At 37.4% G+C, this 27,637-nt stretch overlaps 1 protein-coding gene across 1 annotated transcript in view; it reads left to right on the top strand.

The window, feature by feature from the left end:
- wrn (WRN RecQ like helicase) overlaps window positions 1–27,637 on the top strand; it is a 46,978-nt gene continuing 19,341 nt past the window's right edge. The window contains exons 1-29 of the mRNA XM_079805349.1: window positions 1–229; window positions 363–436; window positions 1,424–1,542; window positions 3,778–3,923; window positions 4,004–4,152; window positions 5,473–5,622; window positions 5,898–5,940; window positions 6,105–6,213; window positions 8,987–9,311; window positions 9,390–9,464; window positions 12,668–12,773; window positions 13,136–13,211; window positions 13,332–13,399; window positions 13,851–13,959; window positions 14,304–14,372; window positions 16,149–16,231; window positions 16,325–16,431; window positions 16,534–16,721; window positions 17,202–17,376; window positions 20,540–20,721; window positions 20,816–20,917; window positions 21,202–21,294; window positions 21,379–21,508; window positions 21,777–21,947; window positions 22,792–22,889; window positions 23,187–23,250; window positions 23,345–23,415; window positions 23,554–23,635; window positions 23,842–23,954. Of these exons, the coding sequence (XP_079661475.1) occupies window positions 383–436; window positions 1,424–1,542; window positions 3,778–3,923; window positions 4,004–4,152; window positions 5,473–5,622; window positions 5,898–5,940; window positions 6,105–6,213; window positions 8,987–9,311; window positions 9,390–9,464; window positions 12,668–12,773; window positions 13,136–13,211; window positions 13,332–13,399; window positions 13,851–13,959; window positions 14,304–14,372; window positions 16,149–16,231; window positions 16,325–16,431; window positions 16,534–16,721; window positions 17,202–17,376; window positions 20,540–20,721; window positions 20,816–20,917; window positions 21,202–21,294; window positions 21,379–21,508; window positions 21,777–21,947; window positions 22,792–22,889; window positions 23,187–23,250; window positions 23,345–23,415; window positions 23,554–23,635; window positions 23,842–23,954 (3,257 nt within the window). The 5' untranslated portion in view covers window positions 1–229; window positions 363–382. The remainder of the gene's footprint in view (window positions 230–362; window positions 437–1,423; window positions 1,543–3,777; window positions 3,924–4,003; window positions 4,153–5,472; window positions 5,623–5,897; window positions 5,941–6,104; window positions 6,214–8,986; window positions 9,312–9,389; window positions 9,465–12,667; window positions 12,774–13,135; window positions 13,212–13,331; window positions 13,400–13,850; window positions 13,960–14,303; window positions 14,373–16,148; window positions 16,232–16,324; window positions 16,432–16,533; window positions 16,722–17,201; window positions 17,377–20,539; window positions 20,722–20,815; window positions 20,918–21,201; window positions 21,295–21,378; window positions 21,509–21,776; window positions 21,948–22,791; window positions 22,890–23,186; window positions 23,251–23,344; window positions 23,416–23,553; window positions 23,636–23,841; window positions 23,955–27,637) is intronic.

Raw genomic sequence — 27,637 nt, 5'->3', positions numbered from 1 at the left:
AGTCCCACAGGTGGCGCTGCTAGGTGTTTCACACACGAACACAGTGCGGGAGAGTTTTGCTGAGGTAACTGGAAATGTTGCGAATAAATATAAATTAATAATCAACACGAACAGACAGGCTGCGAGTTTTCAAAGCTTTTAGATAAATGTAAAGTGCTGAATGAAATGCAGAGGCAGACAGCGGGACATTCAGCGCTGTGAGCAATAATCGCGTACTTTGTGTGTTATTGTAAGTATGAGCACGTCAAAAGTAATATTATTATCATCACCACACTGTATGTTAAACTCAGAAACAGTCATGCTAGTATTACTGCTATCATGTGCCGAACTAACGTTAGCTTTGTGGTGTTTTATTTTTGAAGACGGATTAAAGGAAGCTGTAATGGGTGACAGGACTTTACCTGAATGGATGAACAACAAACCTCAAGAAGAACAGGTGAAAAAACTCAATAATACAAACATAAATCACACGTGAAAACCCTACACTGACCTGTTTGCCCGAAGTTTGCTCCTTTTCTTCCTTCATACACGTGTCCTCTTCGTTGGTATGTTGTGTGTATGAGGAAATGCTCTCTATGTACCTGTGCTTTCACTAATGTGTATGTTTTCCATTGGTTGAGAGAGAAAAAGCCACTTATTTGCATTATTTACTGAGACACCTGCAGCACTATCATGCTCATATTCAAATAAAACCAAAGCACTGTTTGCAGGTCAACAGCCAAGAAATACTGGTTAAATAATACTGGTCTACATATACCAGCTCATTAAATACACATCATTTTATAAAAGCTCTGATGAAACATGTGTTCTGTAGAAAGGAAGATTGTATTCCACATTTATTGAGGTTTATGTTGTGTAAATCAGTTCAAAAGCTTTTATAATGTTTGACACAGCTAGTCTATAACATGATCTGTTCTTTACAGTTTGCATGTTATGATGCATTCATTGCATAGTTGGACGTGTGTTTCCTGGCACTGACGCATGCTGCACTATGAATATGATATTTGCATGAAGCCACCTTTTTGTCATTATAACCAACATATTTCTGATTCTGTATCAGTCTCAGCTTCCATGTCACTACACGAATCTTAAGGATTTTTCTATATGCTCTTGTTATTTATATTTCTAAATGTTTTAAAGAGAATAGCTGTGTGGTGAACCAGTTTCATGTAGAGAGGAAATAAAAAAACTTGTCTAAGCTGTAAAACAAACGTGGTAGATTTAGAGCACGATGCACCTGTATGAAAAGCACCTGGCAGCCCTCCATATTTTTATATTTTTCCATCTGACTATAATAGGATGATGTATCTCAGTGACAGCACTGCCGTGAACATGGACTCTTTGGTTGTTTTGCGCATACTATTTTACTACAGTAAATATGGCTCAGATTTTGTTTGAATTGGCTTGTTGTGTGTTTCCACAGACTTCAGGAAGCTATAAAAAGAATGTTCTGGAGGATTATCTTCCTTATCTGGAGTTTGGTGGGACAGTCATATACAGCCAGGAAAGACACGACTGTTCATTTTTATCAGAAGACTTAAGGTAATATATTTGGCTGAACTTTCCAAATTTATTGTGGCATTTTCATAACAATTAAGATGCACTACAAAGGATTTCTTCTTTAAAGGGATAGTTCACCACTCATTTAAAAAAAAAAAATTACCCTCAAGCTGTTCCAAACCTGTATTAGTTTCTTTGTTCTGTTGAACACAAAAGAAGATATTTTAAAGAATGTGGGTAACCAAACAGTTTCTGGTCCTCATTGACTTCCATAGTATGAAATAAATACTATAGAAGCCAATTGACCTATCGCTAAGCCCCTCCCCTTGAATGCAAATGAGCCAATGGCAGTTGAGTATCAGTTGTGCTGGGACCGGAACTCGGATATCTTTAGGTTTCAGAGCCATTGAGAAACATTGGAAAATCCGAAGCTCTCATCGGTTTGATGGTGTTTATGCTACAAAAAGGGTAAAACGTTGTGCCTGAGGTACTGTAACACTGATTCCAGGTATCCTGAGAGGATTTTATGGTTGTCATACTCTCATTACGTTACGATTAAAGTCCCTGCTAACATAAAAACCGAAATAACTATCTGTTCTCACGTCATGATGTAATGGTGTAGGTCAAAAACACAAATGTCTACATTTCAGTGCCTCTCCATATTAAACTGGTTAAATGTAAATTAATTTAATCTTACCCTGTGGTACATAAACAGTGTTGATCCTAGATGTTGTTATCTGCGTTCGTGGAGACCGTAACATGAGGCTTCTCCCACTTGCATTGTGATCTGTAAACCCTCGCTTCCAAATTAATCTCCCACCATATTTATTTTAAAATCTTTTATATATTTAAGTCCCACTTGAATGCTCCTCGACATGGTCCTTCTGTGTCACAGACTTTGTGATTTATTGTCTAATTTGTTTTTGTATACATTTTTGATATTTCTGTGAGTTTAAATATGTTTAAGGTCTACATTATCTGTCTTACTAAGGAGGATTTCTATTTTGATGGGTATTATAATTTACTGGGTAGTGAAAGGGAGAGCTCGCAGTTTATCGGAGTTGTTTTGCAGATACAAAGTTTACAGTTTATTAGCACCCCCGAAAAGGCATAAGGTCTGTATATGTTTGTTTACTGTTAGTTGTATGAGTGTTTTTGTGTAATTTGCTGTGTATGTTAATGATAATGCAACGGAGAGAGAGAGAGTTTGTGAATGAGACGTTAATGTAATAAACTTCATAAACCATCAGTAAAGTTTGGCCATCATTCGGACGGGGTATACGCTACATTTTGGGTCCAAAAACATCTTGGGATAAGTTTTTCACACTGACAACTATCATTGTAAGACTTACCGACTTAGCGACTGACCGACTTAGCTGCGTTTACATGGACCCTAAACATTTTGTAATTGGACTAGTAGCACAGTGGGAATATAAAAGAAAAAATACATTTAATTCGGATTGTAAGAGGTGGTTTAAACCTTTTCTAATCCGATCAAGAGGACATGTAAACACGTGATCGGATTGAAAACCGAAACTGGAAAGGACTGCGCATGTGCAGCCAGTGACATAGAAGTGGCGTATGATGCACAAAACTATTTTAAGCTATTGTTGTTGAGTGAAGTGTCATTAATAACTGTCGTGCCAATCTAAAATTTACTTTCACTCACCGTCTGTGAAGGGGAGCATGATAACGTCCCATCAGTCCTTGTTTCGGACTCTCATGCACAGATGCCTTGTTTTGGGCACGAGAATGGCCGTTTTTACAGTTTGATAAATATCAGCTACTTACTTGCTCAGATGACCTTTTTCTATGTACACATCTTGTAGGACTTTGTTCTTGCTATCAGTGATCTTGTTTTAACTGATATGTTGATCACAGATTATGAATATTTTTCAACCATTAGATTTTTCCACATGGAGCATGAGTGATGAGTGAAGCACAGCAGATGTTAAAATCTTTCTCCGCATTTTTCTGTTTTAACTACAGATGTTGATAGTGTTCCACAGTGTTTATTTACATTTTTAAATGGCATTTTATACACTGCCGTTCAAAAGTTTTTGATCTGTAAAATTTTTAATGTTTTTAGAAGATGTCTCTTATGCTCACCAATGCTGCATTTATTTATTAAAAATACAAAAAACAGTAATATTATGAAATATTATTCATATGTCAAATAACTGTTTTCTATTAAATTTATATTGTGAATGTACATGTTTTTTCTGCTAGCTCAGCTCTACATTTTCCTAATGTTTGGCTTTTGTGTGTCATATCCAGATCTGGTCTTATGTCAGGGTCGGCGGTTGGATTTGATCTGGAATGGCCACCCAGCTTCACCAAAGGGAAGACAAAGAAAGTGGCTGTAGTGCAGTTGTGTGCATCAGATGAGAAATGCTATCTGTTTCACATCTCCTCAATGTCAGGTGGGCTCAGGCAGAAGCTGCCTGTCGTTGTTCAGTATTACCTGATTATATGCTCACGTATGTCTCATCATGTCCCCCAGGGTTTCCTCCTGGCCTGAAGGTGTTTTTGGAGGATGAGAGCATCATGAAAGTTGGAGTGGGAATTGAGGGTGACAAGTGGAAGTTATTATCTGATTATGACATCAAATTGAAGAATATTGTTGAGCTCTCTGATCTGGCCAATGAGACGGTACGCTGTCTTAGTATTTATAGATGTATTTTATCATCCGGTAGTTTTAGTATGTGTTATGGTGTGAAACCTCTGCTCTTTTTATTAATAGATTTTGAGAAATCATGTATCACTATTACTGGTGCTCATTCTTTTTTTAAACCTGTAACACTCAGGGTCCTATCATACACTCGGCGCAATGCAGTGCAATTAAAAGAATATTTCCTGAAAAAAAAAAACATGTTTTAATAAAAAATGTAATAAAGACAGTCTTTCTTGACTTCACTTAACAAAAATACTCTCCCCGAGACGCAAGAAGAAAGCAAAAATAATTATTTTTACTAAGGAAAATGACTAAAATAGTAACTCACAGTGACTTGGATAAATTACTTTAATCTGATTACTGGTTTGGAAATAGTAATGCGTTAGATTACTCGTTACTGGAAAAAAGTAGTCAGATTAGAGTAACGCGTTACTAAGTAACGCGTTACTGGCATCACTGCTTATTACACACACAGGGATGCGCAGAAGCACACAAACATGCCAAATATAAAAAAAATAAAAGGATTACAATGTAAAAGATTATTATTGTGTACATAAAGATAAAAACTCCTACGTGTCAATGGATAGTCATTGCATGTGTCAGAATTACCTATTTGCAGTAATGACAAATTAAATTGGCAACTTGTTTAACCAATCGTGGCAATACACATATGTATTTAAACTGACTCATCAGGTTGAAGGTATCTATATTCTGCCATGTAAATAGCAAATTCACCATGGTGCAAGCGCAACTGGCTTTTTAAGGGAATGGAAGATGAGACTCTGATTGGGTTATTGCATATTACGCCCAAAACACACCGATGACTCATTAAGAGACTGGGTGCAACCCTTTTGGACCATGCGCCTGGCTGACTGTAATTTGTCTTGCTTATTACATGGCAACTAACTAAATTAAAATTACGAGGCAGTGTTGTTAATGTTAGCTAAAATTAACTTGAATTCAAAACATTAATAAATACTTTAATAGTATATGAATAATACTTAAGTACTGATACAAGGACACAAAATATTGTTTTGAGATTGTTTTGTTTACCATCACCTGCACAGCAACATAACAGTGGAAAGATGGCATCAAGAAGATGTTTGTTTGAAACGAGAGAGCAAGTCAGGGGTTTGACGTGATGCGTTAAGTTATTCACTTAAGCTCATTGTCCTCAATATGTGAAGAAAATAAAACCTTATAGTTGGTTATAATGATAAAATAATGTATTGCATAAAATGTGCATGCTGTTTTTGAGTGAGATGTATTGACATGTGTGTGTTGGTTGTTTTATTCAGCTGAGATGTTGTGAGAAGTGGAGTTTGGATGGTCTAGTGAAGCACTTGTTGAAGAAACGGCTCTCCAAAGACAAACTTGTGCGCTGTAGTAACTGGGACAACTTTAGTCTGACGGAAGACCAAATGAGATACGCTGCCACAGATTCATATGTGAGTCCAAATAAACCATAGCAGTTTAAAAACAGGAAATGAGTAAAGTTGTGGTGTGAACAAGCTAAACACTGTCTAAAATGATTTGAACAGCATTTTTCGCTGGACCATTTAAAATGTGAAGACAAATAGATGATTAAAATGGTGAAAACATAATTAGGAATGGTGACCATTTACAACACCAGCATATAATCTTAACAGTATTTATAGATTCATATAAATCAGATTTTTACATCTTGATGCTAATAAAAACTCATTGGCTGTATTTTCCGCAGGCTGGATTGCTCATTTATCAGAAACTACAGGAAATAATGTCTGGTGAGATCACTTATTTTCTTGTATGTTGTGGCTGCGCTGTTCTTATGTACCTGCATGTAATGACGATCAAATTATGTTTTGGCGCTGTTTAACCTGCACTTTATATTTAATATTTGTATATCTATTTCTGTGTCTCTGTACACTCTGTGTTCATTTGCTAATAGGCCACTCAGGATCTTCAGCACTCGGTTTGAAACACAGAATTTTTCAGATTGCTCGAGATCTTAAAGAACTGGCTGATCATATTCCAGATGAACTCGACTGCACGGACAGGTCAGTTTATTTTTGTCTAAGGTCCAGTAATAATGTTAGTCAAGCACCTCTTCACATGTGAAATGAGGATCAGTGTTTTGTTGCGCTCACACATGAGCTGCAGGTTTGCTGTTGGGTCTATGTTTGCTGTATGTTTTTTTTTTTACTCTTATCATTAGTTAAATCTCAACTTCTTGTACCTTCCGCCTCATTACCTCACCAGGGTTTTGTCTTCCTCATTATAAATAAAGCATTTAATTGAGCTCAAAAAATGGCTTGTTTTGATATTGCAGGATCTGTGTCATCACACGAGCAAATACATTTGCATTATGACTGCCTCCAGAGCAAGTCATCAACGAATAGTTTTACATCATCGCACCATAGGCTCCGCCCACTGGCGTTCAGTCGCTTAAATATATTTGCTTACAATGGATGTGAGTGTTGTGTCAAAAGCAAATAGAAGCCATTATAATCACTGATGATCACTACACCGATACAGTATACAGATACACATTACGTTTTTGACATACTCCACACACTCGAGTCTGTCGACAATAGGGCAAATGGAAGAGTGAAAGAACATTCACTTTGACATGTCCAGTTTAAATGGCTTGTTTGCATCTGTACAGACTTCAGAAATATCCCAGCATCAGGAACAAGTGGATGGTTTATTTTAATGGTGTCCCGGAATCACGTCTGAGGATTATATGTTTGTTCGGAGCATTTTGTTTTGTAAACGAGGCACAGTGTAATGGAGAGTTGGCAAAGAAACTTGTTGATAGATAAAGCAGTCGACTGTATTGTATCTGACAGCAGCTGCATTACCAACCGTCAGTAAATTATTTCATAATGCTTTGTCTATAAATAATGGTTTTATATGGATAATGTTTTCAAAACACTTACTCGTGTGCAATAGCAAGTGAGTTTCCTATGCAAGGACGTTAGCCGATCATAACAGTAAATTTAACCAGAATTTTTTTTTTTCCGAATTTAACCATCATTTTTGCAATTGGTCTGCTGCTAGCTTCCTTGTTTGCTTCTGTTGTATCTGGCCCTGATAATTGTTGCTTGCGGCTATATTTGTTCTTGTTTTAATTATAAACTCTCTTCATTTTGATCAATTTCGCTTTAAACAAGACTTCATATTTTGTCTTTATGCCTCTCCAGTAAATGCATCTTGATTTAAGAACCTTTAGACATTTGCACTGGAAAAGAAAAATACTGAGGAAGAACATCACTTTAGTGCATTGCGATCAGTGTATCAGCATTTAGTATCAAGTATTCAAGTTAGTTTTTTTGTAAAATGTATTAAAAAGTAATGGATATCTGTTTGAAGTAGACATTTATATTTAGAGAACATATTGGCTTATTGTGGTCCTTTCAATCTATTCATTCAATTTAATTTATTCTGACTTTAGGATTTTACCATCTATGATTCCATCCAGTCAAACATGTTTGATATTTTGAGCCGATCTCATAGTATGATGCTTGACAACTGTATGGTGCAATTATGCATTTGTTAGTGTTGGTTAATTTCAGTCCTGGAAACGGATGCATGTGTAATGTGTTTTGAGAACAGAGGCCGGTATCAAGAGGAGAATGCAGATACAAATATACGACATAGAAGGGCTGTTCAACTCTGGTCCTGGGGAGCCACTGTCCTGTTTGAGACGGCCCTCCACGAATGGAATCCAATAGCCCTCCAATAATGTATTGAATTTTGTCACAATGTGTGGGCATGGTTAGGAAAGTCAAGCGTAAAGTGAATGTATAACCACGCTTGAATTTTGATCACATTATGCTAATATACTTCTAATATTTATTCAGTGAGATTGTGAAGTCACACTCATTGTTCATCTGGAATTCTCCTTGTGATTGTGCATCAATTCCAGCATTTTTTTTATTTTTGTTATATGAGCATTTTAAAGTATTCTCTTTCAAAAATGGCACTTCATGGTATTTTCAGGCTAAGGTGCTAGTTGCAACTGTAATTTCACATGATATGAAATGTAGAGGCAAAAGGTTGAAGTTGATTAAAAATCACAGTTTAAATTCCACAGTCCATGGTACATAATTCTGCCTGTGCATTATTATTAGGGCCCGAGCAATAATGGTGTGAGGACCCTATTGGAATTGCTCAGCCTATTCTTCTTCTTCTCCCAAATTAATCGCAGTTTTAAGGGCCTAAACATGCTCAAAAACTCATGAAACTTTGCACACGTGTCAAAAGTGGTGAAAATTTACATCTGATATGGGTTTCAGAATTAGGCATGGCAAAATGGCTCGATGGCGCCACCTACAAAATGTAAATTAAGCGCCATTCGAGCTATGTTTCACGTACAATTATGAAATTCGGTAAACACATGTAACAGCCCAATACCTACAAAAAAGTTCCTGGAAGCAAAATCTGAAAACCCAACTGGAAGTGAGATATTTTGAATTTGATCTGCAAAATTTTTGCGGTTTTTGCCATTTCCAGACGTACTTTAAGGAACTCCTCCTAGAGATTTAATCAGATCAACATCACATTTGATCAGTCTAATCTAAAGGCCTTGGTGATGTTAAATTGTGAAGATCTTGAGTTTTCGCTGAAGGGCGTGTCCGTGGCAGCCTGACAAAGTCTGATGTTTCGCCATGACACAGGAAGCTGTTGTAAGTCAGGCATACAATGTCCGATCTGCCCCAAACTTCACATGTTTGATAAGAGTCCTGACCTCAAGACATGCCATCTACATGCCAATATTCAGTTGGAAATGTGATTCCTCTTAAAGTGATTTATGTATGATTTTTGCAGTGCTGAAAGACTAGTGGATGATCTGTCTCAGACAAATGCATCCCTAAGATGCATCTTGTCAAATGGCATCAAAATGGCTGACGAGTCAGTCGAAGAACAGTCTTCTCTATACCACAACCTCAACGATGCCAAAACTAGGACACATCATGAAGGTGTTTCCACACCTTCTGAAGAGCGGAGCCACAGTCAGCCTGAGGAAGAGCCTGGCAGACTCTCTCCGAGTGAAGGTGTGATGTCTCTGGATATCTCCAAGTATGAGCTGCAGATGCTGGAGCAGCAGGCCAGACAGGAGCAGCTGGAGGAGGAGTGCATCTTAGCTTTCCAGGTGAGTGCCACATTCAGCTCTTCTGTGCTTTATCTGTGTCACTTACTGATGCTTCATGATTGTTATGGTTTCCTTCAGACTCAGCAGGCATCAGCCCCCAAGAACTCTAATGACACGGAGAGTGATGAAGAGTTTGATGATGAAATGATGAAGGTAAAAGTGAATGCAGCTCAGTTTATGTTTTCAGGTGATCGCTGTGGAGTGATTGATCACGCACCACAGCAATATTTGTCCATTAAGATGAAAACTCTGATCACTTATGGCTCGTTTCCACAGAGCGGTGCGGTACGGTTCAGTAAACCCTGATCCGGCTTGCGTTTCCGATAAGCGTGACGATCGCCGTCATTCTCACGCTAAAAAGAAAGCGACACCGTAAACAACAATGGATGACATACAGCAGATCTTGTTCTTGCTTCTCTGCAATTGGCTGTTGTCACAAGAAGACACGCTTTGTTTGAACCAAGGCTCCAGGCTGCAAGGAAAAACACAGCTGAAAAAGCAAGTGCAAGTGACTATTCTCTGTCAACCAAACAACGTTCTGCAGTGAGTCTAGCTCCACCCTTTAGTACGGTACGGTTCAGAATTAGGTTAACATTCACAACTTCTGACAATGGAAACAGCAAAAACTGATCCGTACCGCGCGGTGGAAATGAGTCATTAGTCACCCTTGTGTCTGTAATTAAAGCTGCAGTATGAAACTTTTCTATCGCCATCTCCGTTTGAAATCTGTGTGAATCTGTTATGGTACATCGACATTCGTCATTACAATAAGAAATATGTTCTTGTAGTAGGGGTGTGTGATTATATATCGCCTATGATAATATCGTAATTGTTGTTTCAATGATATGTAAACTGACAGCATCAAATATGTCCCTCACTTTGCAAAAACCAAACAGAAACATGCCTAGAGTGCATACTCTGCATGATGTAGCCTTTTCAGTTTAGGTTAGAATGCATTTAGAGGGTTCACTCTCACTGCGTGGTTTACTCTATTAAAGGGGTGATGAATTGAGAAATCAACTTTCTTTTGAGCCTTTGGTATATAAAAGTTAATCGTGATATAAGAATATCCTGTACGTTTCAGAGCTGAAAATGCACTCACATCCTTGTTAGTCAAAGAAAAGCTTTTCTTGACACCAGGCCCAGAAAACGAGAGATCTAAGAATATGTCGACCACTGACGTAATAGAATGCAGAAGCACCGCCTCAAGCCCGCCCACCGACTCGTGGAGCTAAACGATGCCAACTCGCAAAGCCCAAAGACCCAGGGGTCTGTGTTTTTCAGACGGCCTATCCCTGGCCTGCCAACGGGCTATAGTGAAATAACATTCCTTTCTTGCGCGCGCACCCACTGTGTGTGTACGGTTTGCGGTTATATTCACTGATGATCGGGCTGACCAAGTAATACAGAAATACCATTCCAGTCAATCGCTGGTGGATGAGAGATGAATCATTGTGTTTGTTTGATAAAGATGTTTTTCTAGCCCTGTGAGCGTTTCTCCAGACACTTTCAAAACAATTTCCACATGTACTGAGGGGAGCTGAAGCTTATTAAATTTGCAAATCTTATCCAATCCTAGCCGTGGCCATTTACTTCCAAGTCTTCAGTGCGGCACGCCCATCAAAACCGACCGTTTTTCAGAGAGCCTCAAAACCAAGGCAGAAAATTTTCTTACTTATTCATTATGATGTTTTTGAATGTAAAAACCACGCGAACGTCATAAGTTGACCTCAGACAGCAGTATACAATTTTTTTAAAAAGCCAGTTAATGACACCTTTAAAATTCAGTAAAAATGCCTCTTATGAGTATTTGTTTTTTAGGCTATATATGCTATATTTATAAATCAACTCATCAATTTGTGTTTTCTCACACATAACGGAAAATTCTGTGTTTGGCGGGGAAAGAGTTAAAGGGTTACTTCAGCGATTAGCATTAAGCTTTGTATCAGTAGAAACCCGGTAGTATATTTGAATTATGGTACTTTTTCCCCTCATATCCCCCTGAGACAAGATAATTATGCATTTTATTTCTGGAAAAAATCCTCCAATGACGCAAATATCGTCATTTTGATGGATTTTTGGCCAGAGCCTAGAGACTACAGGAGCTAGTTCCGCATGTTTTCAACCCGCCCACAGGGGTGGGATCTCACTCACAGAATGTAAATGCGCATGCCCGCTGCCGCTCGGTGAAGGTTTTATTTTTAAAACATCAAAACATAATTTATGCATTTGTAACAGCAGGTTAAATGCATTCATGTCCCTCTGAGCTGCATTAAACAGTCTGTGTAAATGCATCTAAATGCCACTTCAGATGCAGTTTCATGGGTTTCCATTTCATTCCGATTTCATTTGATTGGTGACAGTCCTATTGTGTCTCATTATTTTAATTGAATTCATTGATTAAATGTAGTAATTTTACATAATAAATTATACATAGGCTACATTTAATTAGGTAATAAAAAATCCCATATAAATGTAAAAATGCAGATAAAAGGTAAAATTCAATTTAAACTTATTGGAAAAGATCATTTCTGTCACTGCTGCGAACTGACCACCGCAAAAAAAATATGAAGAATATAAAAAAACTTTAGGAATCAGCTATCCACGGCAGTCCTAAACCTGCCAAGGTACCAACACAATAAACACACTCAACAAAATGCTGTCTGATCAATGTTGTCAACAAAATCCCAGAAAATTGAGGCATTATTTTTGTCAATATTGCAAACCTTTATCTAGTAAGCATATATTCAAAACAATGTCAGAATCCAATAGCCGAAATCCAATCAGATTACTTTTGAACAGCTGTATTCAAATGTTTCCCCAGATGTCAAAGATGATTTCCATTTAGACCTTTCTAGATCAAAAACTGCCATCTTGATGACAAGTCTAAGCAACTACGTCCTCAGCATATGTGCAATTTAAAGGTCTTTCTGTTTACGGTTGTGACGTAACCACGCAAAGATGAATGACCTCAAACTGAGAACTCAAATTCGAAATAATTTTTATAAGATTACCATTGCCAATCGGTTACATAAGACATCAGTGTTCAAAACCGTTAGGAAGGCAGTTATTCAACACTGATGTCTTATGTACTTCCTCAATAACTGTTTTGTTATTTTTTTAACCAAAAACTTTACATTCTGCAGCTTTAAAGCAAGTCAGTCAAGCTCCAAAAATGCCATAAAAAGCCATTAAAGATAGTCCAAAAAACTCTATGGGTTTGGAAAGACCTAAGGTTAAGGTAAATGATGGCAGATGTTTCTGAAAACTCGAGATTTACTCGGATAGTTTGATTCCCAATAGTTTCCAGGAGCGAGTCTTTACTCTCATCATGTCTCTCTTCTGTTGTTGGTCAGTGTGCTGATGACCTAGAAAAATTAAATGAGAAACCGGCAGATGTCCCACAGTCTGGTGCTGACGACGACGATGAGGATGTTGAGGAAGATGAGGAAGAGGTGTTTGGTAAATTTACTGTCCATCATGAACATGAATGGCCTTCCCAGATTAATATAGTTATTTATTTTATGTTTATGTAATCTTTGACTGACGACACAGCTTGTTCAGCTTGAACGTTATTCACTATCAGTCTTAATATTAGTCAGCAATATTGTGAGAGAAGTTTTGCTGCTTTACATGTTTTACAAGCATTAATACTACTGTAAAAGAAAATCTAGAATAAATGCAAGAATCGAAGCTTTCATCTATTTAAATCTAATTGATTTATGATATTCTAAATATGTATGATATTCTGTCAGGTTTCCTTTTTAGGTTGTTTTGAGTTATGTTTATTTTGAATTTCAACAAACTTGTTTGTTTCTATTAAGATTCAAGTATCCCACAACCAATTCCTGAACAAATTAGATGTCTGAAAATGTACTTTGGACACCCCAACTTTAAACCGTAAGTATTGAAACTCAAGCAGTCTTGGGATGTCTTTTATACAATTGATTATGATTATGATTATGAAATTTTATGTAGTTATTAATGCCATTAGCCCAAATGATGCTCATCGTTTTTCAGGGTTCAGTGGAAAGTGATTCAGTCCGTTCTCATGGAGAGGAGGGATAATCTTGTTGTCATGGCAACTGGTATAACTTTTTCTTGATCATTGACATTGAGATATTTACTAAATTATATTTTATGTATGGTTTAATTGGCATTCATTCAGTGTACATATTGATGATACTGTACAGATGAAATATTTCTGCATTAGAGATTTACAGTGTCACTAACATGTCAGTTTAGTTGTGTCTGGAGAGTGTTCAGGGTTAGATATCATTCTGCATAATCTACATTTCTTAGCTCTGTTGTGATATTAGCGTCAATCAGGTGAAGTATTTAGAAGGTGTAGACTTCAGCCATTAATGAATGTTATTATCGCCTAGTTAATCCGCTAAATGCAACTCTAAGACATGAAGATATTAAGATATTATAAACAATTAGATCAGACAATGTGTATTTTGAAAAGTGCTATGTGAATAAATATGACGACTTAGTTTGTGTTCAAATGTCTGCTCGCATGAAACGCTGTGTTGGCAGGTTATGGGAAGAGTTTGTGTTTCCAGTTTCCTCCAGTATACTGCCATAAAATAAGTGTGGTCATTTCCCCTCTCATCGCCCTCATGGAGGACCAGGTGCTTCATCTGCAGTATGTTACATTTCTGACATCAGTCATGAAGTGCACATTGTGACTGACTTTACTACCGTATTGTGACGTATTTCAAGTTATGACATTTTTAATGTGCGTTTAGGGCACTGTTAATCAGCGTTCTGTAGTTGAAAGGTGGAATGTGCCTCAGATTTGGATGTGTAGTGGTTTGGTCATTCTGTAGATGAAAAGGTACATAATACAACATTAATCAGATGTTTTAGAAAAAGAAATCCCATGGCAACTCTAGGAAGAGCATTGTGTGATCGTTAATGAGATGTTTTGATAAATCAGTGGAGGTCTCATTCATTAATCTTTCATTCGTATTTGTGTTTGTGTTGCAGAATGTCAAACATCCATGCTTGTTTTCTTGGATCTGCTCAGACCAAAAACTTATTTGAGGAAGTGAACAGGTGAGAGGCTGAAACAATTTTGGCCACTTGACATGTCCTGTGATGTTACATGCTACACTCCATCTAAAAATAATAAGATGGAGGAAAATAATGGGGAATAATAGAATTTTAAGCAGGTAGTACAGGTACTATACGGGGACACTACATTTTCGACTAAATATCCAAATAAATTGAATTACTAAACTAAATTAAATACATCAACTAAATAACTGATCTGCCCACATTTTCACTGTATGATAATTTAAATGAGCTAGGTGACATCACCGTTTTCTCCGGAGCGGCTGTACAGCTGAATCAAATTCTGTTGCATTATTTTCCTATTTAACACTGTGAAGCTGCTTTGAAACAATCTGCATTGTAAAAAGCGCTATATAAATAAAGTTGACTTGACTTGACTTGACTTAAAATACAGTGGCAAGTGAATTCACCTAAAAACACTGATACTTGGAGCTTATCAAATATCACTCAACGGTGCTTGACGATTGCGAACCAAGTTTGTTCATCAAACAACATGCAGTTGAGCTTCTGTTTAACTTATTTGATGAGCTCTTTGTATGTGTGTTGATCAGTGTTAATCTTCATATAAATCTGATCTTCAGAAGACCTGGATTAAACTTCTCAATGTATATTCATATGGATTACATTTACTGTACATGCATCATATGGATCTCTTTATGAACTTAAGTTTTGTGGAATGGACTTCCAATAGAGGGACAGAAATCTACATTTGTGTGAACAAAGGTCTTATGGGTTTGGAATGACAAGAGGTTGGGTAAAATGATGACACTTTTTATTTCTGGGTGAACTATCCCTTTAACCCTTGCACTGGTCATTTTGACCCAAAGAGGATTTTCTTTTGTGTTGAAAATTGTAGTTAATGTTTTCGTATTGAACTAAAATGTACTGACTTTACTCACACAGTGTATGACAACTTTTTTTTCAACCTTGTTACACTTGTGGGCCCTATTATACACCCGGGGCAATGTGACGCCAGGTGCGACGCAAGTGTTCTTTGCTATTTTCAGCCTGTTGCAGTTATCACAACCAGCTCCATTTTCACAACCAGCTCCACGTTTATATAGCAAATTGACCGTTGACCGTTTTTTTCTGTTGTTAAACTAGCAAAAGCGGATTCGGACATGCTCCAAGTGCACCTGCGTCATGTACTTCAGACCATGCGCTCAGATCGTTAAAATAGGGCCTTGATGTTCCTGGTCAAAAATGACCCACCTACAAAAAATTCCATACAAATCATTTATCTGAGCTTATGCACCAGTTTTATTGTATTTTTTGGTGAATAACTTGATGTAACTTTTTTCACTCAAAAACTGAGGTGCAAAAAGCTCAGATCACCGAGGCCAATGCTAAAGTTCCAAAAGTTCCATCAGTTCCAAAAAGCAATACAAAACCTGTGATAATTGAAAGAAAACAAGTTTATAAGAAAATTCAATCCAATATTTGGTGATGATATAGCATATTGAGAGATTTGCAGACAATTTTCAACATGGCATAGAGATGCTGTGGAATGACCCCGAGAGCCAATGACCAATTAATACAGAAAATCAACTCTTTCCAAAGGGTTCACATACTTTTTCTTGCCACTGATATTGTCTCTTATGCATTCATATTAAAATTGTGACATTAAATCTTGAGGTTGATTTAAAAAAATTATTGGACATGTCACGTTTAAACTATCCGAAAACAGTTTCACTAAAGATAATTCAGTGACGTGTATTGCCACTGACACTGTTTCTTTTCCTGTTGTCTCGTCTTCAGGGGTCATTTCCGAGTGGTGTACATGACACCTGAGTTCTGCTCTGGGAATATTCCTCTGCTAGTGCAGCTCGACAGGACTCATGGTGAATCAAACAGGAAGAAATCAAATTATGTTTGAAATGAACCAGTGCTTCATTGTAACTGAGGAACTTCTCTTTTTGTGCATGTGTTTGTAGGTTTATCTCTGGTTGCGATAGACGAGGCTCATTGCATCTCTCAGTGGGGTCATGATTTCAGAAGTGCGTATCGTGACCTGGGAAAACTCAAGAAAAATCTCCCTGGTGTAAGTCATGTTTGGTTTTGATTTGTCGTTATAAAGCAATCACTGAGTGATTGATTTTGTTCATCTATTCATGTTATTCCTAACACGTTATTGTTTAATCAGGTTCCTATTTTGGCACTCACGGCTACTGCGAGTCCGTCGATCCGTGAGGACATCATTAAGAGCCTTCATCTGATCAATCCCATGATCACCTGTACCTCGTTCGACCGACCAAACCTCTACCTGGATGTCAATCGCAAGTCTGGTGACGTTATCCAAGACCTCAAACAATTTCTCGTTAAAAAGAAAGGGTAGGCCATGCTGATTCTTGTAATTATTTGTCTGAATAATTCTATGCAAAGCTTTCTTTAAGTATTTTGGCTCAGGAGTATTTTGGGATTGCCTAATGTGATTCTCAACCAGGGGCCTCAACAAGCTTCCCACCCCCCAAAAAAATAAGACAAGACAAGTTTTAAAATAAGTTACGAGATGATGTAAGCTGAAATTCATTTTAATTTGTTCCCTCAACATCTGCCAATTTTATTTACGTACCAGGATTCTCTCTGAATTTATCCAGGAATTTTAAAAGTGTGATTTTTATTGACCTGTAAAATATTTTTATATTTATCTAGTTGCATTATCAAAGTTCGGTGCCAAGGACAATTGTATACCAGTAGTTTATACACAACAACAATTAATATTTCAATTTTGATTCTAATCTTCAGAATCCAATAAGAGTCCCTTTACACACATTACAGATTCAGTATTAGTTTTCTCTCTCTCTTTTTTAGGGGTGGTTTTGAGCTTGAAGGCTCAGCCATTGTGTACTGTCCATCTAAGAAAGAGGCGGAGCGTGTAACAGCGGCACTGCATAAACTGGACATCCCATGTGGAGTTTATCATGCAGGTCTGAGCATCAAACAGAGGAGAGAAACCCAGCACCAGTTCATGAGAGATGAGATTCAGGTAAATGCCATTGAAAGTCAACTTATAATGTTTGTTTTGTGCAAGAAATAGAAATGTAGTTTTAAATGTTCATTTTCCAACATTTTGCTGTCAGTAGCTGCATTAACATGGACCCTAATAATCCGATTGTAATCGAAAAAAAAGGACGAATTGACCAAATCAGATTGAAATTTCATTTTAATTGTAAAGGGATGATTTAAACCTTTTCTAATCTGTTTGATTGAACATGTAAACACTTGATCGGATTGAAAACCGAAACTGGAAAGTTCTGTGCATGTGCAATGGTGTATGACGAGTGGAACGATCTGTTGTTGAATATAGTGTAATATAATCTAAAGTTCTCCTTCCACTCATCGTCTGTGAAGTGTTGCAGGACAATCATTTGTTTCTGCCTTGTTTTGGGGCATTTTTACTTCAGCATTCATGTAAACACTATAGGCCTCATTCATGAAACACAAGCAGGATAAATGTTTGTGTAAACCGTTTGTAAAGCCGTTCTGACGTAAATTTTCGGAGTCATGGAAATGTTCATATTTTCCAAATGTTACTTGGTACAAAAGAAATTTACACCTGCTCCCACCACTACTGTGTAAATGGTGTGTAAAACCTTCGAACGTTCTGTGTTCTTTAGGCAAATGACACAGCATTTGATGCGCTCTGTAGCATAATAATATTTCATGAGTTCGTTTGCCCTATCTTTTTTTGTAGCTGAGAGTTGAAAACAGTTAAACTTTGGGTGAAAGGCAAGTCTGGTGATTCCACCACTGGAACTTTTTACCCAACCGTCCAATCACAGCGGAGAAGGGGTGGGACAAATACTACACCAATCAACCATCCTATTTGTACAATGACTGAACAACAAGTGAGAAGTTATTGTTGCTGGTTACTGCATTTTTATATTCAGTAATATTCTTCAAAATGAGATACTAGTAACATGTTAATGCCGTGGATATTCCAAATTACTCCGGATTTATAGCCTAACAAGCCAGACCCACATCAAGATGTTGGGTCTGGGAACTCACCATTGACAGGGTTCAATCCGAGGGGCGGGACAAACGGTTGTTTTTCAAATTCCCCCTGCACGCAATTGGATAGCGCTACAACCAACCAGAGAGCAACGTGAAGTGGAGCAAGTTGATGGATTAAACTTTCGCTGTATCCGGTCGGCAAATGTCCGAACACATCTTCCTTTCTTAAGACTGGCACAAAATCATTCTTTGTTCTTTTCTCAAAGAAAAGCTTAACTCAAAGTCTTCCAGGGTCACGGCCAAAGCCGATTCGAAAGACCGCCGTGCGCCAGCTTCTTTGTTCACGAGTAGCACGCGAACCGCTGCAACTCTGCCGTGACGTGCCGTCATTATGTTAAGCCTGCCCACCGACTCTTTGCACGATGTGATTGGCCTGACCAGAGTTTGGTTTTTCCAGCTCACAGGTCTACCGAGAGTTGCTAGACTACACTCGTGGCAAATTAGATTTGCTGCCGCTAGATTGCGTCTAGATTTCTAGGCTACCGGATTTACTCATATATTTATTAAAGTTTCATGAATGAAACTATATGTTCGGATTCATCAGTCGGAATTATTTCATTTATGATCGAAACAAAATGTGTCCATGTTAACGTAGCTACTTAACAGGCTCTTTAGCTACTGTGCCTTTAATGTTAATGTACATGACCTCTGTTATGATTTGGTAACTTTGCATACTGGTATGGCTCACACTGTCAGTTTGATTATTTTGGTGTGATTCATGATTCTTTAAATATTTGTATATACAGAAATAAATACATATGAAATATTTAATGGACAGATGATTTAAATTAAACCGTTTAAGATAATTAATAACTTTAATAATGGCATATCAAACCTAAGAGCAAGTGATCACCACGAGTTAAGACATGTATGCGTCTCAGCAATTGAATATTTAATTGATCCATTAATGTTTTTGTTTAAACTCTTCACATCTCACTGCCTGATCTGCAGAACTGTGCTGAATAGTAGCATCTTGTCATCAGGTACCAGCATGTGCATGTGCAGTTTACTTTTGTAGTACTGCCTCTAGTGGTCATATGCTAATGTTCATGTGGTTAGGGGTGGGCGATATACTGGAAGAAATTTGTCAACCGATTTTGGACTATCGTCTCTATCGCGGTTTACGCTCATGTGGTGTTTCTGTGCTGCGTGATCATGAAAGCTTATTGTTTGCATGCATTTTTAGCGTTGAAGCACAATTAACAGTGAAAAGAGAAATTATTTCAGTATATGCGCGTGCTGAGAGACATGAAGCTGCTGCTCATAGAGCGAGTGAGAACTGATCTGAATGCTTTTTTCTGCCTAATTGGGCTTGAACAGTTAAATACACATATGTATGTGCTATACTTTGCTATACTATACAGTTGAGATTAAAAAACACACAAGTATATTGGATGCGTGCACGACCAGTTCTTTGCAAGTAAACAGTCATTTATGAACGTTAACAGTTGAGAGAAAAAAATGCACGAGTATATTGGATATGTGCAGTCGATCTTAAACTGACAGCATCCAAATGTACCTGCTGTCATAATGTTAATCAAGCAAACAAAAATGAGAGAAAATGTTATCACTGTTCTTGACTGAATCACTTTTGTAACTTTAATAAGAATAAATGTGTATTTAATTTACACAGTAAAGACTGTACTGTGACTTTTTTTTTTTTTTTACATTTGATTACTTTATACATTTTATGTATTTCTAGTGCTTGAAGGTTTTCAGGTAGGTCTATTTCATTTGTGTCTTTGTTCTATTGTAGTTTGTTGTCTTTGCTTTGCTTCAGTAAGCTTGAGTTTTTTTAAGGCTGTATTAGTTTTTTTAATGATATTGAAAAGGGTGCTAAGAATTATGAAATTTCAATGGTATCAAAAAAAATTATAACCTTTTTTAAAGCAAAAAATAACTAATTTGTGATATATATCGTTATCGTGAAATAAAATTACTCATTACATGATTTTGGTCATATCACCCACCCCTAAATGGTCATATGCTAATGTTCCTGTGATTGTGGCATCTTATGAACCGGTGATGATCAGTTGATTTTAGAGTTTTGTTTCAGTAAATGCTCTGGGTGGGGCTTTCTGAAGGTTAGAGTACGTAGAGTACACAGTGTTGTTTCCTCGTGGTTTTGTCTGCAGTGTGTGGTGGCCACTGTGGCGTTTGGGATGGGCATCAATAAATCTGATATCAGGAAGGTCATCCATTACGGAGCTCCCAAAGAGATGGAGTCATACTATCAGGAGATCGGGAGGGCCGGCAGAGACGGGCTGCCCAGTGCCTGTCACGTCTTATGGATGCCTGGAGATATGGCCCTGAATAGGTGGCAACTCACCCTCATTTCTTTAACTAGCTTAACTTGGACAACTTTTTCTGATGAGCTTACTTAAAATATATCTGCTTTTGTTTTCCTGAAGATTCATACTCAATCAATCCAAAAGTGAGCGATTCAGAGGTTACAAAATGGACATGATGGCAAAAATGGAAAAGTATCTTAATTCAACCAAATGCAGACGAAAGTAAGTGAATTTAATTTTGGGTGAATCTCATGACACAGAATATGTAACTCGATCAAAGAAAATGAAACAAAAAAAACTCAATGTCAAAATGCATTACAGTAAGTTTAGTGGGGAATATTCCTACGTATGATAATGTCGTCATAAGGTTATGAATTATTCAAAAGTATTTATTTATTTTTTGCTGTGAATGTGACATTTATAAATGCTTACATTCTTTTTGAGACTTGATTTCTAAGTCTGTAAAGTTGATGATATTTTTGAGCATTGTGTGAATTGTATCGTAGGTTGATTTTATGTCATTTTGAAGACAAGCGTCTGAGGAAAGTGACGTCTGGAATTCTGGGTAGCAGTGAGTGTTGTGATAACTGCAGAACAGGGTGAGTATATCTGCTCTCTGTGTGTCTTCAAACTGTTCTGATAGTTCATAAAGGATGACTTGTTTTATCTTGTTGTGATGTCAGTGTGAACAGAGGCGATCCAGAGGTGGTCCTACAGGACTTTGGCTCGTGTGCCTATCAGCTGATGAAGGCCGTCTGCACTATGAATGAGAAGTTTGGCATCACAGCGCCCATCCTCTTCCTGCGTGGCTCAGTATGTTAAACACAACACCCGTTAACATCCAATAACATACAAAACCAAACCCTCTGTCTTGATGCTGAGAATGTGGATGAGTTTGTTTTATGTCACTTAATTAAAATCAATCATCAATCTAAAAATTCTTTGCATAAAATATTAGGATGCAAAAAGAAAAAAGATGAAAACATCTGAAAGATGTTTATACTGCATCAATGAGGACTTTATCTTTCACACATGAATTAGACATTTTTAAAATCAAATGAATATGTAATCTCTCTTTTAGAGCGCTCAGCGGGTTCCAGATCGCTTTCGGAAGCACTCTCTTTTTGGTGTCGGCAGGGAAATCTCAGAAACATGGTGGAAGGCTCTCAGCAGAGAACTGGTTGCTGAAAAATATCTGATGGAAACCACAGGCCACAACAAATTCAGCACTCTCTGTAAACTCACACCCAAGGTACTCACACCCAAGATTAGTCATTAACTATTTAGTAAAGCATGTTTCAAGGCTGTCGTTAGAGGGGGAAACCGGTGGGACTGGAATTTCAGCCAAGGGAAAAAGAGAAAAAAACAGAGCGAACTTGTCAATCATCTTGATGGATGACGCAGAGGAAACTCTGACCAATAAGGGGACAGTTGTACTGGCATGCATGACTTGCGTGAACACATTTTGGTATGCTTGAAATGTTCCCTTGTGAAAGTGAACTGAAACAAGAAGAAAATGCAACATTGTAACAAAAATGGAACAAAACAGGTGTGAAAACTCCCTTAGATTCAGTGTGTCATACTAAAATTGTGATGTCATTTGTGACCTTTTTGCTTTTACCATGCTTGGCACCTTAATTGCCTCCTGCAACTATATATATAATATTTAAAAAATCATTAGGCTTAAACTCTCCAATAGTTCATCCTCATTGTTATAATACTTTAAATAAAATATGTTGCATTTACAGTAAATTGTCTGTGTGTTGTGCATGAAAAAGGCATCTGTCATCTGCAGCGTTACACTACACTAACTTTTTCCCCCACATACTGACATACATATTTCAGGGTACATACATGCCACATGACATACATACCACACAGGGTACAGATTTCTATAGTTGTCTTTACCACAACCATAAAACATCTGTTATAAAAGCTACATTTAATTTGTTGCAGGATTCAGTTGCAAACATGTATATTAAAAGTACATAACTTTATGAATAATATCTTCAACAATGCTTTCAATGCACAAACTTTTATATTCATCAAAAAAACATGATATATTCATCAAGATTGTATGTGAATATTTGACTCAGGGCAGATCGTGGCTGAGTACAGCTGAGGATGAGAGGCACAGGCGACTCCTGCTGCAGCCCAACAGGGATCTGTTCAGCAGAGTGGTTACCATACCACGGTAAGACCCTCACATCTCATCAGCTGTGCTCCATCACATGCAAACTCACATGTGCACTGTGTAGTTGAGGACACACTGGGTCCATGTGGCTAGCCTCATTTAGAAGGCTATGTGCCATTGCTCCATCTGCACAGATTCCAGTGCATTCAATGTAATACATAGCTTGAATCTTGTGAAAGGTGTTCTTTTGTGACATTTCAGAATAGCAGGTACTGGAATTTTTCCTGCCATGCAAAACAGAGTGGCACAAAGATCTCTTGATGCATTTTTCATTGTATTCCTGGTATGTCTTTGCAGTAGAAAAGCGGATCCAGCACATGTTGGGTCTACTGCTTCTGACCTGCAGTCAGATTACACTCGGGTCAGTATCATCCATTAATAAATCCTGAAATCTTTCATCTTCCTTTGAATTAACAGTTTTACTTTTAAATGGATGATTTTATTGTTTTTTGCAGCCCTCTCTTGCTGCTTTTCAGAGGCCAAAGGTTAGTTCTCATATGGTGAGGAAAGCAGAATTACCCTCAAGGTATGAATTACACATAAATATTAACTTGAAAGTTTGACTCCAAATGGGCATTTTTATTTGATTATGGTTTGTGTGTTGTTCAGAGGTTTTTACAACTAAATTGGTCACGTCACAATGATATTTAATATTTGTTTACAGATCAGCTGCCAGACCAACCCTGGTTCACACTGATGTCAGAGCCCAAACTCCAGTGGTCTCTGCTAGAGAAATCCAGCTACAGGTACTGAATACAAAACAGAGCCACAGAGTAAGGATGAGCCCAGTGCTGTCATTTATTTATCCTGCTTGTCTTCAGTTCCCATCATGTTTCTTATTTCTTAAGAGTAACTGAGTGATTTCTGAAAGTTTGCACAGCAGCATATGTCTCTGGAAACAACAGTCAGAATCTGTTTTTCATGCTCTGTCTTGTTTCTTTTGTTTTTGCAGTCTGAACTCTATGGTAAGCTGGTGTCTGAGCGTCAGAAGTTAGCTAGTCTCAGAGACATCCCACCAGCTCTACTGGCTACCAATAAAATCCTTTTGGACATGGCAAAATTAAGGTAATGTTTGCTTGAAGGAAAGGGTTTGTAGGCATTTGGATAATGTAGGATAGTGTAGTCTTCCAAGAAGAACATTTCCTTTTACAACTGCCACATTTATTGTTGCTCTGTGAAATTTTGCAGGCAAAATCCAGTCATTCTAATAGGAATCTGTGTGATTGTGAGTTTTAATTTGATCTTCCACAATTTAAAGGGGTCATAGAATGGTACATGCACTTTTACAAGTTGATTATACGGAAATGTGTGTTGGCAGTGCCTGTACACTACCATCCTATAATGATAAAAATACATCCAGTGTTTTTTTTTAAATCTCCTTATATATTTTCCCCTGTCTCAAATCGAGCCGTCTGATCGTGTGACGTTACACGGTGTACGCCCCTCCTAAGATTGTTGATTGACAGCAGCGTTTCAACACAGACCCGCCCTGAGCGAGCTGACATCAGTCCGCCATTGTTGATGCGCTGGAGCAGAATGGCGTCTAAGCGATTGTGGTGTTGTGTTCTTGGGTGTAATAACGAACACAGCAGTCATTTTGATGTTCCTAAATCCGAACCGCTGAAGACCCAGTTGCTGCTGAGTTTTGTTTTAGAAGGGAATATTCTCCCCGATCAACGTCAATGTTTGCGCGAATCATTTCTCAGCAGACTGCTTTATAAATGAGCGTCAGTATAAAGCAGGTTTTGCTAATAAGCTGCTCTTGAAAAAAGGATCGTGTTCCTGCTGCACCTTCAGAAGATGTGAGTGTAACGTTTTATTAACCTTTATATTAATCTTTGCAAATCGCTTGAACGCTTCACGATGAATGAGGCTAAAGTTTACAGGGTAAGTTACATTATGGCATGCTTTCTGTGTATGACGCTCTCAATATAATTCATAATCCCACGTTTATAATGAACAACGCGTTATGTTTGTTATTACAAACTGTGTACTCGGGTGATAAAGTTAACGTGGTAACACTACACTAAGCTTACTTTTGTACATGGTTTATAACGGTGTCTGTTACTGATTAAGAAGTAATGTAAAAAAAAAAAATCTTATAACATAACATCAATCTGTCAATGAACTAAAACATCAGTAAACACATAGCAACTACGCTACTCTGCCAGTACAAAGATAGATCAAAGTGACATGACGTTAACCAACCATTCAGAAACGTCCTGTTCGAACTTCGATGGGTTCGTCATCTGTTCCTGGTCCGACTCCGGTTCAAAATGATAAGGTTGCTCAGATGTGTCCTCAGAGACTCCCGTTGCCATTATTTCTCGAAAATATACCCTCAAATGTTGTCAAGGCAACACTCCACGTGTGTTGTGTCGGGTCGAACCGAACGCCCCACAGAGCAGAGGGGGCGGGGTGAGCAAAGCTCATTATCATTTAAAGTCACATACACTGAAATGACTTGCTGAAAACTGAGCTGGTTTTGACCAGGTAAATTTAGTGTTTTCTTACAATACTAATGAGAATTTTTAATTAAAGTATATTACAAACTTTTCATTTAGACACTAAAGAATCATATTAACTTGTACAAAAATGTCATTCTATGACCCCTTTAAGGCCTTAAATGTCTTAAATTGGAGCAGAAAGTCTTAAATTCAATATCATGGCATTAAATTAGGGCCCTATGATTTCTGCGATGCAGAAAATGTGGACGGAATTGCAGAATCCATTCATAAAAATGGAATTTACTGTATAATGAAGAATGTCACAGAATTTGTCAAATTTTGGATGAATAAATCAAAAGTAGGACAGGACACAGATCACCCGTAAGACTTTCATTCATCATTTAAAGCGATCGAGTCTCTTCAGAAAATTTAGAATAAATCGCTTGATTCGTAGGATTAGTTTTAGGAACTCTTTATGAACTTTTGAAGCGTCAAAGTCGTAGTTGCTTAGACTGTCAATGAAGGGACAGAAATCTTTCCCATTTCATTAAATATCTTCATTTGTGTTACAAAGATGAATGAAAGTCAGTAAAATATAATCCAACCATTAAAGCAGAGTCCAAAAAAATGTAACCAGAATAAACTAAAAAAAAAAAAAAAAAAACTGATTTCATAGGGCCCTAAATTTAATTGCAAAATTAAATTGCATGCACTGCAAAAAATTGAGGTTACATTTAATGACATGCAAAATGCTTGTTTTCTGAGAAATTGAACCCATTGGCAGATATTTGTTCTTGTTTTAATCACAAGATTTCCCAAAATTTCTTATCTCAAACTTTAAGCAATTTTTTGTAAAATTAATTAAAAAGTTATGGAGATCGTTTGGAAATTGTATTTTAAGACTTTGAAGTGTCACTAATATAACTCATTGTGTGCTTAGACATTTAGAGAACATATTGACATTGTTCCCTTCAATTTATTCCTTACATTTTCTTTCTAATTGGTCTTAAAAAGGTCTTAAATTTACCTTCATAAAAACCTGCAGAAACCCTGCCCATGCAGATTTAACTTATTTTGTCAATTGAATTGCCCATGCTGTAGGGCTGCAACTAACGATTTTGATAATCGATTCGTTGGTTGATTATTTTTTTTATTAATCGGGTAAACGCCTGTTTTTTGGTTGTAACACACTGTTCCACATCCTGTCTAACGTTGTCCTTCAAACAAACGTGCTATGAAAACACACATAGTGAATATATCTACTATTACATAAATTACCCTTGGTTTTACAATGAACAAAACAAACAATAATAATAATAAATAAATAACAGGGTTATTTTAGTTATTCAATGGTAACCACAAATGAACCATTGTTTTGCTTCAAATCCATAGTTTAACTATATGGTATTTGTGTGGTTATACAAATGGTTATCAATACTGCATAATGTTTGTAAGGGTATGTTTGTGCTATACATTATGTACAAAAAAAGTTACTAAGCAAATCCCTACATTAAAATAATATTAAAGAAAGAAAAAAATACAAACTCAGTGTTACCGCATAAGATGAATGTTCTGCAGGAACACACACACACACACTCCCTCTCTATGAACACAGTACCTGTTAGTCATTTCTTTATCCTGTAGAAACTTCTTACATTTATATTCAATTACACGCCGTTATCCCTTTACAGTTACTATTCTCATAAAATACTTGAATTACATGTTGACTTTTAAAACTAAATTTAGCGAGTAAAGCAGATATTGCAGCTACATGAACGTTTTGTACTGAATATTAATTGTCTCCCTCTCTAAAAAGCATTCTGTCTGTTTGACGCGCATGCGCGCGCTCACTGCACCGGCGCTCGTTCAGTGAAGTTACTTTCAGGACCAGGACGCTCTTTCATGCAAAATGGAAATACTTGCGTGAATTAGTAACATTTACAGATGAGGATATAACTGCAGTTCTCTATATAGATCAGTGGATATAACCTGTAAAATGAACATTTTGCGCTGAGGCTGCAGATGCACACACACATCTGTTATGACAGGGTATGTTAAATGCTAATGCATTCGCTTAAAATAAATCATTCTGAGGTTTTGGGCTCTTTTATCCCTTTCCTGCATCAGCTCACTCTGTTTCCACTCCACTATTTCTAGATGCACATTTTGTCCATAATAATGTGTTATTCACTACTCTACTGCCGCCTGCCTCCGCCATCTCACTGAATGCTGCAGAGACGCTGTGCGAGAAGCACGTGACATAAAACGCGGCCAGCTATTGGCTATTCGCTACTTCTCCTG

This window comes from Gobio gobio (genome assembly GCF_949357685.1).
Source record: "Gobio gobio genome assembly, chromosome: 22".
Lineage (NCBI taxonomy): Eukaryota > Metazoa > Chordata > Actinopteri > Cypriniformes > Gobionidae > Gobio > Gobio gobio.
The sequence above is the reverse complement of the archived record's forward strand: the minus strand, read 5'-3'. Positions and strand labels throughout refer to the sequence as shown.